The sequence below is a fragment of the Spodoptera frugiperda genome, chromosome 5 (assembly GCF_023101765.2).
Source record: "Spodoptera frugiperda isolate SF20-4 chromosome 5, AGI-APGP_CSIRO_Sfru_2.0, whole genome shotgun sequence".
In the NCBI taxonomy this organism is placed as follows: domain Eukaryota; kingdom Metazoa; phylum Arthropoda; class Insecta; order Lepidoptera; family Noctuidae; genus Spodoptera; species Spodoptera frugiperda.
Genome location: NC_064216.1, coordinates 8,925,688 through 8,940,380, shown reverse-complemented (window position 1 = coordinate 8,940,380; position 14,693 = coordinate 8,925,688). Strand labels below are relative to the sequence as shown.

Here is a 14,693-nt window from a genome sequence, read left to right as displayed (position 1 = left end):
ATTTTTTCTAAAATCTATATTAGTTTTAATTTTATTTAAGTTAAATCGTAAATATCCTAAAATAATAAACAACACTCTAGGTGGTTTACATAATATTGTACATATAGATATTTTGTACCTATATCAAACGCCATCTCTTTCACTCTTATGGAAATATTGAATGAGTGAAAGAGACTGACAATATCAAGCTTTTGTTAGGGTTGAGTTCGGGCTAGGATGACGCGTGTATTTTCAATACTTTCTCGTCATTGTACCAACTACAAACGTCAAACAGCTGAGCGAGGTGACTGACTCGTCGTTGTGTGGCTTGCTCTTCTTTCTTATCCAAATTTTTGAAACTAAATTCAAAGGAATAGTGGTTTCGATAGTTGTTACTCAACCTGCAGAATAGTAATTTTCAACCATGAGTGAGCTGAGTCAGGAGGAGGTAAGTAGAAAATTTGTTTTGTAAACGAACCTTGGCATAATGCGTATGGCCAATCTAATTTCGTAACAAAACAAAGCGTTGGTGTTTGACGTTGGCGCGCGCAGAAGGTTGTCACATGTGCTGCAGGACCTCATGTCGTTTTCTTGCAGATAAGGAGACGGCGCCTGGCGCGTCTCGCTGCCCTTGGTGGCGCAGGCTCAGCGCCATCGCCCGCCAGCCCTCCAGTCACACCAGGCGCATCGATGCCCTCGCCAGATCTACAGACCTCCTCACAAGTGCGCTTCTCCCCTGCGCCAGTCCCTCGAGGATCCACAGAACCCTCCACCCCAGATGTGGCCAACACAAACAAAGAACCAAACTATTCAGAAGGAGTTAAAAGTGAAGTGGACGACCAGAGCAAAATACCAGCTGATGGGTTAATTGTTACTGAGAAGACAGACAATAACCTGTTAGATGAAATGCCTGATACCAAAATGACAGATCTATCACAAACAAGACAGTACAATAGTTTTGACTCTATGGGTGATGACACATTGTTGAGTTGTGGATCAGTGAGAGTGGCTAGTTTACCACAGTCTACAGTGGGTGGATCAGAGGGAGCATCAACCAGGGAAGACAGCACATCACGGTCAATATCTCCGGCACAGTTTGTTGAGCCATCACCAGTAAGGCCTCGGCCCAGTAATGCCTCACCTAGTTGCTCTCGACGGTCTCTCTCTATGGAAGTGGATGATGTGTCAGAACGGAATTCACAATCAGAGAAACAAGAGGAACCTATGGAGGTTAGTAGCTTACATAATACTACAATCTACAATTCATTTTACTCACAACTACAGTGTGCAATGTCATTGAAGTAATAGTCACATTTTTTCCAACTACCTGTATTAGCAATTTGTTTCATTATTCTTATAATATGATATCATGTCTATTCAATTGCCTCTAAAAATATGTTCTAAATTTAAATTATGTTTAATCACATCCTGATTTTGTTCAATTCAATGTAAAAATTTATTCAATGGATGCCTATTTTTATTCTTAGTTTATAAAATGCATCATTCCAACAATAGCATAAAGCCATCATGTTTTTGATAAACATTTTAATTCACATAAATATAAAAAGGAATGTATAAAAATTCAGTTTATCGCCTAATGTGAATATAATTGGTAATAATCTGTTAGTTACACAAGATCATTAAGTTCACAGATACAATAATGACCTATTATGTTAATGGCAATTTACTAAATCCCTAATAAGAGTATCATTGGTAGTATTTAGTTTAATTAATAGGATGTTCATTCCCAAAAACACATCAATAAATAGATTGGAGCACTAATGTCCAGTATCACATAGCTTTTTGTAGTTAAGTTAGTGATTCAAGCCAAGTCCTAGCTTATATGGCCAAGAGTTCCTTAGTGCCTCAATTTTCGACTTCACTTTCTTAGGCCTTAGGCTTGCCGAAGCTATAATTAGAGCTTATTTGGTTTTATTGTTCATACTCTGCATTTCCAATCTGAATTACAGTATTTTAAATAGACTGAATATTATTATATCCACAATCATACAAAGACAGTGCAACATCACCAAGTTTTCAATAAACCTCTCAAGTTTACAGTATACCCATCACAATGCATGTAAGGATTGCCATATGTTTAATGATAATAACACATACTCAACACATTTTGTTAGTTGTAAATACAGTTGGGACAACACAGCAGTTGCTTACATTATATTTAAAGATATACATGTCATTATGTGCTAGGTGGACGACAATGACACCCAGACGGCGTCTCCTGCCCGGAAGATACACCGGTCGCGTACAGTGAGCTGTACAGAGCTGACTGAGGAGCAACTTCGGAATATTGTCGCCAAGATCCTACAGGTGTCGTGGTCTGAAGACAGTGCAGGTTTGTCATATTTACTTTTATATGATATTCATGATAAGTACCTGGAAATATTTTCTGATTTTTTTCTATTGGAACAAAATTATTACTTTCGAGCATATGAGAGAACTAACATTTGAAGATATAATAAAATATATAAATAAAACTTATTTTATCAATAGTAAAGACTAGCAAAGGCAATCGCGGTTTTGCGGCCTTCTTGCACATAAAATCCTTCCGGTATTTTATTTCCATTATTTTATGGTCTATTACTAACCTAGAAACATTATTATAACAATGTTCTTTGCAATAAATATTTTTCATTTCACTATATACTATTAACATTTTTCTGAGAGGTCAGTATCAGATTATTTTTTCATGAAGCCATTTGTTGCAGGAGGAATATTTGTACCGTCTGTAGCTGCATCACTTCTCGATAACCCAAAACTAAGTTTAGAAGAACTGGCTTCAGAGGCTCTGATTGATGTTATTACGCAAATAGCGGACGGCTCAGATCCTCTAAACCAGAAACTCATCGCGATTACTGAAACTACTAAAAGACCTAGTGACGAATGCGGAGACGATATGTTGACTTGTGGACCAATCGGTTCAGAGACAGAAGCTGACAAAGCGGACTGCCCTGCGCCGTCGCTACCCCTACCCAAGACAATACCCACGCAAGGCCTGGCTGTCAGCTACATTATAAGATTCTACTCGAATATTAATTCGTATGAACGTGAATACTCCAAGAAGAGTTCGGAGCCGCCATTGAGCGACTTGCTCCAAAGTTTAAGAACATTGCTAGTGAACCACTTAGTGCTAGTGCTGCAGGGGAACTTTGAATTGGAAAAGTGCAGGAAGTCTCCTCTACTGCCCTACATGCTAGTAGTGTCCCCGCCGACTGGCCTCATACCAGAGCTATTACTTGCTACTTACACAAATAAGGAAGTTTTCGAAGAGGTGAGTGATTGACGATCGTGATCTATTGATTTCAATATTTTAAATGGTTACATGCTAATGAAAGAGACCTAGACTTATGCAGCTGTTCTTCTCAAATGGTGAGATGAGTTGAGATGTAATAATGCGTGTGGGTGCAGGTGTTCGTGCCGCTGGTGATGGGTATCCGCGAGGAGATGCGGCGCGCGGTGTCCCCGCTGGGCGGGCGCGGCGCGTGCGGCGGCGGCAGCGCCCTGCGCGCGCTGCGGGCGCTGTGCGAGCTGCGCGCCGGCCCGCGACACTCGCGCCGCCCGCTCGCCGAGCTCATAGCGCGCCTGCCTTCACTATGTCCCGACGCCGTCACCACTGCTGCAGGACGAGAGATCGCACGCGTCAGCTTCCTGGGACCATTCTTTGCGGTACCTATATTTAACTACTGTTTTAATTTCACAGGAATTGTATCGACAATCATATCAATGTAAATATCTCCGCAGATATCGCTGTTCGCGGAGGAGAACCCGCGACTAGCGGAGCGCCTGTTCGCGACGGGGTCGGGCGACCGCAGCCTGGCGTTCGCGTTGCAGCGCGAGGTGGAGGCGAGCCGCAACACGTTGCACAACATCTGCCACAACATCCTGCTGTGCCCCGAGGCCCGCGAGCCGCTACTCAACTACTTCGCTGCTCTGCTGCAGAGGAATGACCGCAGAGCGCAGTTGCAGACTGACGAGAGATCATTGGCCGGTCAGTTACCTCTACTTTATTATCTTTTTTATTTTCGTATTCACATAACCGAATTTAAAATTAAAAAAACAGACTTAGTTTTCAAAACTATGTTTCATGTTTTAACCATAATAAAATTAGTATGTAATGTCATCATTGTTCTAATAGAAATCCTGCGGCAGCGTTTCCACGGATGTTTTATGAAGTGCTTACATTTGTCTTGTATAAACAAAACTTTCATCTTGTAAGAATGGTGACGATCAAAACACAACACTCGTTGGAACAATGCAACGAGTTTACAAACTGATTAGTTCAAATTATTTAGAAGCAAACAGTAAATATGTTGCTCAAAACGTTTGACTGCCTCTCAATAAATAAGACGAAGAAGACGCGCCAAACAAATTGGAGCATTTTCCTTTATGGCTGTACAAAATCGTGTATTTTGGTACATCAACTACAAACACGTTCCATGTTTAAAATTGCTTTTGTTCTCTTATTTATAAATATCTGGCAAGTCCGCGTTGATACGATGTGCCCGGATCGGTCTCCGTGTAGCTGATTGATAAAGACATTACTGCAAGTTTATCAGAACAGCTATAATAAATTGAATCGCGCGGTGCTCCCTTCGAGTAATGACTTGCGAAAATAGACTAGCTAGGTAGGTACTTGGTACATATTTCGTTCAAATGTCGCTCACTCGGGTTGTCTATTAGACGAATTTGTATTGGCACTCGTCCAAATCATTTACTTTCCAAGATTCAGATCAAAACGTTAATCGCTACTTGTTGACGGTTTACTGTAAATATTTATGTTTGTACCGTCGCGCGTCGTCAGGTGGTTGCGACTTGCGACAAACAGATTTCGTTCGTGGACACAACGACGCAGATACATGTGTTATTACTATCTGTATCGGTGAATTGCGAGATTTTGTTGGCTCGACACAACACTTTGCAATCAACGATACAATTCCAGTAAACATCTTCCGTGTTTGTTTCCCCAACATTTCTGAAATAATATAAACAAAATACGAGGAAAAGATGAATACTGTCAGTCATTACTATTTTTACTCGAGTTCTTATAATTCTGTAAACAATCATAGTTTGTAAATGCATCTATGTATGTTAAAATATAGATGATATGCACATTCGCACCCTGAACTGTTTGCTATAATAATAAACTTGGGAGAACAGAACAAATTATTTTATATAAGACGTAAAATATGTAAGTATTAGGTACTGCCCGTGACAGTGCACTTTCTTTATAAGAAATATTGCCATAATATTCACACTTGGCAAGTGATTTGGAGAACGCAGATTAAAAGGTTAACGTTTATCAAAGTGCATTGCTCTCCGTCAAAAAATATGTAGTCTTAAGACACAAGCAGGAAAACTCTTGTATGAATATACAAATGAACGTTACAAAACAATTACAGGAGATGGGTTCATGCTGAACGTGTGTTCAGTACTGCAACTGTTGTCCGTGCGCATCAAACTGGAGCGCGTGTACCCGCTGTACACGTTCCAGCCAGACTCCTGGGTCAACATCCGAGACGAGACCAGGCTCTACTTCACCACGCAGGAATCCCAGGAATGGTTGGACGCACTCAGTAAGTTCATTATTAATTTTATACTACACACACACACACAACGTCACGCCTTTTATCCCCGAAGGGATAGGCAGAGGTGCACATTACGGCACATAATGCCGCTATACAATGTACACCCACTTTTCACCATTTGTGTTATAAGTCCCAATAATTTTATACTATTTCTTGATATTTCAATGCATTCATATGATGATGTGTTTAATTGATAGGCGTTGCCAGATAAAAGACTTACCAAGTGTAAGTAAACTAAGTAATGAATTATTATTCTGTTATTCTAGGGAAGGTCATTATGACTTACTTATGTAGTTACATCTAATGATAACTAGTTGTGTTACCAATAAAAATGAAAGAGCCAGTGTTAACTAAAACCTTATTATTCTAAAATTCATAATACCTAATAAAAATATCTATTCAAAAACCAACTATGAGACCCTTATACTCACTACTGGCATCACACTGGCAATAAAATGTATGGAACCCAAAGACATGTCAGTTAATATGTATGGTATTTTAATTAATAGTGTAGTTAATGTATGGTTATGCTACACATTAAATTATCCTTACCGCGTAGTGTACACGAAACATAATGTAATGACCTATGAATAAGCTCATTGACCCTTAATTTGACATGAAAACACGTCATCAAGTCAATTTAGTTTTAATAGACCGTTATACTCGTATCTAGAATCAAGTTCATGGCAACAATTAAATGCCTTTAACTCTTAATTCTATTGTCTATCGTGCGATTTTCTATTTTTGAATTCTCAAGTAACTGCATGGTTGGCGCGATGTGTGTGTGTGTGGGACTGTATAACTGGCTGCTTTGCAGCGTATCTTTCGATAAATAAATTGTTACAAAGCTCATGGATTAAACGGAGTTGCAAAGGTGGCTCATCTCTTAGGTACTATACCATCTACCAAACTACTAAACACTATCTACCAAAATCTATTAGGATACCAACTATAGTCTCTAAGTAATCTAATTATTATTATGTTTATGTATGTTTATTTACAAGAACGTTTCTCCTTTCAGACAAGGATCCTAACCACAAGTGGCCTGAAGCGAAGTTCCAGACAGTGTGCTGGTTCTTAACGCTTCATATGCACCATGTGGCTTTGATCCCGGCTTTACACACGCACCAGAGGCGAATTCGGTGAGTGAACTTCTAATTAAATATTAACAGACACTAAGAATGATTGATTTTCAATCTTATGTTTTTGATCATAAAGTTGAAAATCTTACGTGCTGAATGTGAAAATCGTGCTCAATAAAATTAAGACAATACGACACACGAGACAGTTAAACAGATTGTTTTGTTTCTTTTATATCCAGAAGCTTTATAGCTTCTACAGACTATGCCGGCGAATAGTTTTAGGAGCAATTAAAAACATTATATTACGTGCACCATACATTTTATGAACCCTCATTATTTATTTGTTTCTCTACAGGGCATTCCGTGATCTCCAAAAAGTGATTGAAGAGTTGATGGCGGCCGAGCCTCAATGGCGCAACAGTTTCTCGGCGCTGCGCAATAGGGAGCTGCTGCGGAGGTGGCGACGACAGATTAAGAGACTACACAGGTAATGTACTGGTTCCTCCTTATAAGATACGATTTTTTCCATCATCGTATTTCTAAATAACGCTTCATGTTCGATATATTTTCATTGAAAATCCTTGCTAGACTTTTCAAAATGTTTACTCGATATTGGCGCTCACCAGTCTAGACAGTGATCAAATACTGACGTTTATACATATTATGGTACAGGTCGAAGCAGTGTGCGGAGACGGCGCTACTAGAGACGGAGTTGATGCGGCGCAGCCTGCAGTTCTACTCGTCGGTCTGCTCGCTGCTGACCATGCAGCTGGAGGCGGCGGACGCGGGCATCGGGCCGTACGCCGACGCATTCGCCGCCACGCCGGAGTGGTACGTCGAGGACATCGCTGAGTTCATGCTCTTCGCTGTGCAGTGAGTACCATTACACTTTTATATACTAAAAGACGTCCGTTGCTGAGTAAAGTCCCAGTAAGTTAATGAGCATGGCGTGAGTTGGGAAACGTAGTTAGGCCATCCATAGACGATGCATACACATGATTTTTAGCTCAGCAAATTAACTAGCTTTTGAGCTGTGTTTCACTGACATCATGATCATTTGGCGACACGTGGCATGATAAGTGACAGATGACAAAAGTCGGCCATCTAGACGACCGACGAAAAATTAACGGATGGCGACATAAATCTTACATCGGATCGAAAATTCCAACAAACAGAAAACCCGCCAGGCTCCATCACCTCACCTGGTCGCAGGATCCTTCTTTTCTTAGAGAACTTTACTCTCTGTTCCCTAAAATCTTATAGAAAAGATAATTTATGTTGTCTTTTTTATGCTAATTAATTACTATCAATTTTCAGATACGTCCCACAAATCGTGGCGGACTTCATCGAGGACCCAATCATCACTTGGCTACTGAGTGCAATCTGTCACTCGCGCCACTTCAAGAACCCTTATCTTGTTGCTAAGATCGTAGAAGTACTTTTCGTAATCAACCTCTCCGTGCCACTAAAATTGAAGAATGTATACGAGAAATTCATGGACCACCCGATGTCGCAAACTGCGCTACCGAGTGCTCTCATGAAATTCTACACGGATATAGAAACTACAGGACAAAGCACCGAGTTTTACGATAAGTTCACTATTCGGTTCCATATTAGCATCATCTTGAAGGGAATGTGGGAGCGACCTATTCATAAACAGGCGAGTGCAATATACCACAATATTTACTAATTGTCAACTATTACACATATTATAGGCATTGTTTCCATTGGAGAAAGTTTCCTTACTAACACTTCATCTTGTCGTTGCAGGCTATCGTAAAGGAGTCGCGATCTGGACATCAGTTTGTCAAATTCATCAACATGTTAATGAACGATACTACCTTCCTCCTGGATGAGTGTTTAACGGTAAGTGTTTACATATTAAATTTTAATAGAAAATATGTATTTTATGTCATCTTAATACTTTACCTTGATGTGTTACTGTAACATTTGTAATGATGTGTATATTTCTTGACTGTAATAGTCGACCAAAAGTTTTATGTAACTTGCAAAAAGACCAGAGCCAACATAAGACAATGTTTAAATCAGTTAACCTATTTATTCCTTTCCATAGTACCTGAAGCGCATCCACGAGGCGCAGGAGGGCGCGGGCGGCGCGGGCGGGGCCGCGGCCGACGCACGCGCACGCGCACTCGCACAGGACGAGAGGCAGTGTCGCTCATATCTCACACTCGCCAGGTACGTACTACTGTTATTACTACTAATATCCTTGTTATTCACGATTCTTTCATTTACGGCCGGTTTCAATAACCTATGTAGATGTAGAGAACAAAATCGAAATACATACAGCTAGAGTTTGTTTGTTTGAACACGCTAATCTCCGTAACTATTGGTCCGATTTGAATAATTCATTTTGTGTTGGTTAGTGAATTTGATAAGGAAGGCTATAGGCTATAAAACATCATTATGAACCGAGCAAAGCTGGTGAAACCGCGCAGAAGTAGCTAGTTATAGATTATTGAAATTACCTAAGCTAATCCATTTATAAAAACTACATAAAAGCTTTTTAGTTGTCTTTATAACAATTGTACAGTAGTGTTAAAAGTAGAACCTAATTTTCTACCACAAAATACGTTACCATAAGTATTAGAATGTGTTATATTATTGTTACAGAGAAACGGTGGACATGTTGGAGTACTTGACAGTGGAGATCAAGGAGCCATTCTTGCGCGCCGAGCTGGTGGACCGACTCGCATCGATGTTAAACTTCAACCTACAGCAGCTCTGCGGACCTAAGTGTAAAAACCTGAAGGTAAACTTACTAGCCCAGTTATTTATTCTTTTACCTGATAATAGTAAAATTGAATTTAACTTACTAAATTTCAATCACTGCTGATTTTTTTTTCTTTTTTGTCGCCGACATTTTAAAGTTGCTGATTATTTATAATGTTCATCTATTTTAGGCCACCATTTACTAAATAGTTTATTATTTCTATTCGTAGGTCCGTCGACCCGAGAAATATGGCTGGGAACCGCGACGACTGCTCAGTCAGCTAGTAGACATCTATCTACATCTCGACTCGCCACAGTTCCACGCCGCACTTGCCGCCGACGAGGTAAACTAACTAATATTAATATCTACACGACTTTACCGCTTCGCATGCCACTGCGATGTGCAGCCCATAATTATGGGCCCTGATGTGGTTCGAAACTAGTCGGATAACTTCGAATTTCTGTACACGAGAGCATATATGATATAATCTCGCACGTTTTACAATATACTTCATATTTAAATGTAATATTCTGTTTCCAGAGATCATTCCGCAAAGAGTTATTCGAGGAAGCATCTGTGAGGCTAGCTAAGTCGTGCATCAAGACACCCACAGAAATAGAGCGGTTCAAGGCGCTGGCTGATAATGCATATCAAATAGCAGGTACCTCCATATACTTATATACTATAATATTTGTTGTATCAATAAATATATAATACATTTATACATTGAAACGTCGATTAGCTCGAACTGTACCTAGTACCTACTGATCGGAGGCTTATTTGATCGTAAACTTTTTATATGATAATTTAACCTTGTATTATTTGTTTCAGTGTCTAATCAACAGAAAAGCGACGAATATGCTGATGCTCCTGAAGAGTTCAGGGACCCACTTATGGATACACTAATGACCGACCCAGTCTTACTACCTTCCGGAAAAGTAAGTAGATGACTAATTGTTCTTTTAATGTCCGTCTTGTAGATTATTTTAAAATATTAGATACGTATTTTTTATTTTCTTACGGAAACAAATACTTTCGAAGATATATTGATTTGAAATATCGCGTGACGTCACTTCTAGGTACGTTTTATACGTAGAAATGACGTATTTGCTCCCACTACTAAACTTTAATTTGTTTTGACTAAGTATTGTTATCTTATATGACAAAATAAATCCCCGTCTATTGCATATTTGAATTTACTTAGATAACTTTATAATCTTTATCATTATTTTTCAGATAATGGACCGATCTGTGATTCTGCGCCACTTGCTAAATAGTGCTACTGATCCCTTTAACCGACAACCTCTTTCCGAAGATCAGCTTCGTCCAGGTACATTTTACATTGTTTTATAAGAAAAAATAGTATATTTAGCTCATTCATGTCATATCTAATCTATGTTTTATTTTTTAGCAACTGAGCTGAAAGAGAGAATCGACCAATGGCAGCGTGACAAGAAAGCGTCGACGTCATAAGCAAGGCCAACAATAAAGTCTGATGTATATAACGTAACCCATATATAAAGACTACCGGTCGGATTTTTCCGCCTTTGATGGACTATTGTCCGTATGCGTGAATGTGAGATTATTCCATGTATGTTTAACTGTTCGGATGTTTCGTGAAGTTGGAACCACGTTATTGTAACGTGTAGGAACGACCTAACGGATCATTTTCAATTTGCATACAGGTGTTAATTTAATCATTGCATTAATTTCATATTGTCACAAAATTCTTCCATTATTAGTATTACCTATTGTGACAAGAACCAAATTTTATCTTAACCACTACTAAATTTATATTTTATGGCTAGACTAAAGCTTTAACGTCACGGAGTATTAATATCGGCATCTATTTTTAGCTTTAACGCATTGCACGTAAGTCTCGGTACTTGGTGTAATTTCATGAATTTCTCAATAAACTTAAATTAACATCTGTATTATTGGCGCGTTGAAGGCTAAGAGAGAAGGATTAAATGAAATTACCATCACATGTAGTTGTATGTAAAGGCCTAAATCTAAGATACAAGAAACATGACATGTGGAGTAAGCTAGGTGCTTTCGTCTCGACCCCAAATTTAAATGACTATGTAACATGAGCACAACATAGAGTAGTCTGATGTGGAACATGTTGAGCTGGATAACTTTCTGCATTTTATAGGAAATCTCTGTAACGTCGTGAGCGTGTAATTCGATTTAGATTGGTTAGTCCTGCATTAGTCTAACTAATGGTTATACATTAGGATATAAATATATGAAACATATAGGAATTGTATGGAATGTTGAAGACTTCTTATTTTTGTGCAAAATGAAAATTAGAAAAATGTATTTAATTATATTATGGATTTGATTTCTACTTGATTATAGTGATATTATGTTAGTCTTTGTTAGCAAACATGATTTTTGTATTATCATTTAATACATTGTGATTTGTTCCTTTATAACTTTAGTTATGATTTGAAATGGATTTTCACTTGAGAATTAGGGAATAGTATTCGATATAATATCAGTAGCTTAATTCGAATAATATAAATATAATCGGTCACGGCCTGTCAAAGTCCAACGGAACGATAAACTCGCGGAGACAAGGCGAACTTGAAACATGCATAATATGTTTCAGTGAGTAAATAAGTTCAAGTAGACTACTATGAAGACACTGTATTGAAATATAGTATGTTTGTAATGTGTATTTCAACTTTTAATATATCTCCAGTCACTGCCAATATATCCAATGTAGTTTCTAGAACAGGCATTCCTGAAGGAAATCCATTTCTTTAAATTACATGGTCTCACTTGTATGATAATTTGACTTGTAATTTATCATTATATTATGAAGATTATATATCATAGAGGTCTCCTACGTTGATTATATCAATAAAATAAATAAATGAAATTCATTGTTTTTGTCATCACAATTTTAGTATTCACTTTTACATTCATTATATTGGGCTAAATTTACTAGCTAATGAAATAAATTATTGTCAGTTTACAATCAAGAGATTTCATTGTATTGAAATTACAAAAAGTACTAAACAACATTATTTACGTAAATATCTTGAAAACATTAATTCTTAGACATTATAGAGGTAGATGATATTTTAAATTTGTGTACACATAACTAAAGCAATCACAAAAGCGAGATGTGTTATGAATATCTCATTGACTACACAATATTCATTGAAATTCAGACTCCATTATATTTGTTAGAGGAAGTTCAGTGTCACCAACCTATTCCTTTACATCTTTATGCAACAATGACGCTCATACAACTTAACAAAGCTATTTACATGATTATCATGTTCCATCATAAGAAAAAATCTTTAAATGCTATTTCCGCTCTTGAGCATTGAATTTGCTTTCTATGTTGATTTATGATGGATCACTTAAATACATATAGCATAACTTTTCCTCCTCGCACATAATTATTATATATTCTTACAAAATTACACTTACAAATATGTTGATCTCGAATATTAAATCAACAGTAAGATAAACTTATTAGCAAATTTATAATGACCAGAAAAAGGTGGTAGGCCTAAGGCACATATAAATACAATATCACCGCCTTTCATTGCATTTTTGATTACAAAATTTATAGTAGTTTGACCCTATAAATTAATAGAATTTTTTCTAGATCCAAATTTTCTTACCATATACAAAAGGCTTAAATTGAATATAGAACAGAAAAGACAAACTGAATCAACAATATCTACCATTTTACTAAAGCTATTATTCATTTGAGACAGGATATCCTTATCGCCTCAGCATTATTTACCTTACATAAAATACAAAAATATACAACATCTTTTATAGAAACTTACAAAAATGGTCAGTCCTATACTATAGTCAAATAACAACAGTTTAAATCTTTGTTCTTGTACAGTTAACTTGTTACCGAAGAAGGAATGGAAGGCGATGGGCAAAGAGACATGATATCATGTACAGCATGCCAAAATAGAAATTTAGTCTAGCAGTCTGTCGTGGTACATATCTCATTGTGTCAGGGCTTCTAAACCTTCTTTCTATATCAAAAGCTCTTGGCAATGTTAGCATTGGAAGTAAGAACCACCACGAACAGCGCACAGAAGCTACCACAAACATAATGTAAGGTGTGAATAACAAAAATGCATACAACAAATATGAAGCTGTTCTACCAATCAATATTGCTAATGTTACAATTTCTGCTTTACTATCTGTCTCCAAGTCTCTAGTGTTGTTACTGTGTAGAATAGCCTCAGTGTTCAGAGCAAGTGGAATTGCATAGTAAATTATTGGCCAGTCCACTCTACCAGTTTGTGCTAAGAAGGCAAAAACTACTGATACTGGTCCAAATATAACTAAAACTAAAATATCACCAAGAGCTATATATTTTAATCCTATACCACCAGTATACAAAAATGATGAAGACAATCCTCCAAAGTATACCAGAGCCAAATGCTCCATACGAGCTGGTGATAATATTACAAGTGGGACAAAGGAAGCACATCCTGCAAGGTATAATATAGCACCAAGAGATACAACTTCATCTATACTCAAAATATGGTCAACTAGAGTTCGATCGTCAGATTTACGATTATCAATACCTTTAACGAAATCAAAGTATGTGTTTACCACATTGCCAGCACCATGAACAGGAATGATAGTGCACAATGTTAACAATAAAGTGCACCAACTAAAGCCACTATCGCCGGGAAGACGGTAGGCAAGCGCAGCCCCCAGCAGAGTCGGTAACAAACTTGCACTCAACGACCAAGGACGCAAGGCAAGCACATATGTTCGCACTTTCATTAGTGGATTTCGAGTTAGCGTTTTTTCTTCTTTGGGTTGCTGCAGCAGGTTTCCTTCTACGGTTGGAATGTCCATGTCTTCACTTTTCTTATTAGTATCCATGTTTAAAGAGATAGAAATTTAAATTTTATCGAAACTTGAACACTTCTTTTAAATTACCATTTTCTAAATGATATGTTAGATATCTTCATCATCAAAGTAGGTAAACATTAAAACCGTTTGCACATAATCCCGTTATTTTTTGTACGGTGGTGGTGACCGATATTCAGAGAGAAATCACAAAATCTAAGTCCGATTTGCAAACAACTCGTTCATTTCATACGTCTGTCAACTGTCAAGTCAGTCAATTGCGTCAAGTGTCATTTGTCATGTTTGTGTATCACGTCATTTAGTTGCCAAATAGAAAATAATTTCTGCCCCGCAGTCTACGGTAGTCTTGATGACCATAGTTGAGTAGTGTTGCATGAATCGGTTTTAGAAAAAAACCGGTTAAAACTTAGGTTTTCTATTGGT

At 37.8% G+C, this 14,693-nt stretch overlaps 2 protein-coding genes across 2 annotated transcripts; one reads left to right on the top strand and one right to left on the bottom strand.

Annotated features, from left to right (window-relative positions):
• Positions 1–237: 237 nt before the first annotated feature.
• On the top strand, positions 238–12,285 carry LOC118272028 (ubiquitin conjugation factor E4 B). The gene is made up of 19 exons (XM_050693682.1): positions 238–427; positions 577–1,209; positions 2,188–2,332; positions 2,706–3,268; positions 3,406–3,663; positions 3,739–3,985; positions 5,397–5,570; positions 6,604–6,724; positions 7,020–7,151; positions 7,337–7,537; positions 7,982–8,324; positions 8,435–8,530; positions 8,739–8,863; positions 9,299–9,437; positions 9,628–9,741; positions 9,939–10,059; positions 10,230–10,336; positions 10,635–10,728; positions 10,810–12,285. The coding sequence occupies exons 1-19, from the start codon at positions 404–406 to the stop codon at positions 10,869–10,871; spliced, it is 3,699 nt and encodes a 1,232-aa protein (XP_050549639.1). The 5' UTR covers positions 238–403; the 3' UTR covers positions 10,872–12,285.
• A 7-nt stretch (positions 12,286–12,292) lies between these two features.
• LOC118272032 (ubiA prenyltransferase domain-containing protein 1 homolog) lies at positions 12,293–14,543 on the bottom strand. The gene has a single exon (XM_035588328.2). The coding sequence runs from the start codon at positions 14,280–14,282 to the stop codon at positions 13,284–13,286; it is 999 nt and encodes a 332-aa protein (XP_035444221.2). The 5' UTR covers positions 14,283–14,543; the 3' UTR covers positions 12,293–13,283.
• Positions 14,544–14,693: the final 150 nt, after the last annotated feature.

Excerpts from the sequence above, each read along its gene's own strand:
- LOC118272032 (XM_035588328.2), bottom strand. The coding sequence starts at position 14,282 with ATGGATACTAATAAGAAAAGTGAAGACATGGACATTCCAACCGTAGAA.
- LOC118272028 (XM_050693682.1), top strand. The coding sequence starts at position 404 with ATGAGTGAGCTGAGTCAGGAGGAG. Across the intron at positions 6,725-7,019 it reads ACGCACCAGAGGCGAATTCG|GGCATTCCGTGATCTCCAAA; the intron begins GTGAGTGAACTT and ends GTTTCTCTACAG. Across the intron at positions 10,729-10,809 it reads CGAAGATCAGCTTCGTCCAG|CAACTGAGCTGAAAGAGAGA; the intron begins GTACATTTTACA and ends TTTATTTTTTAG.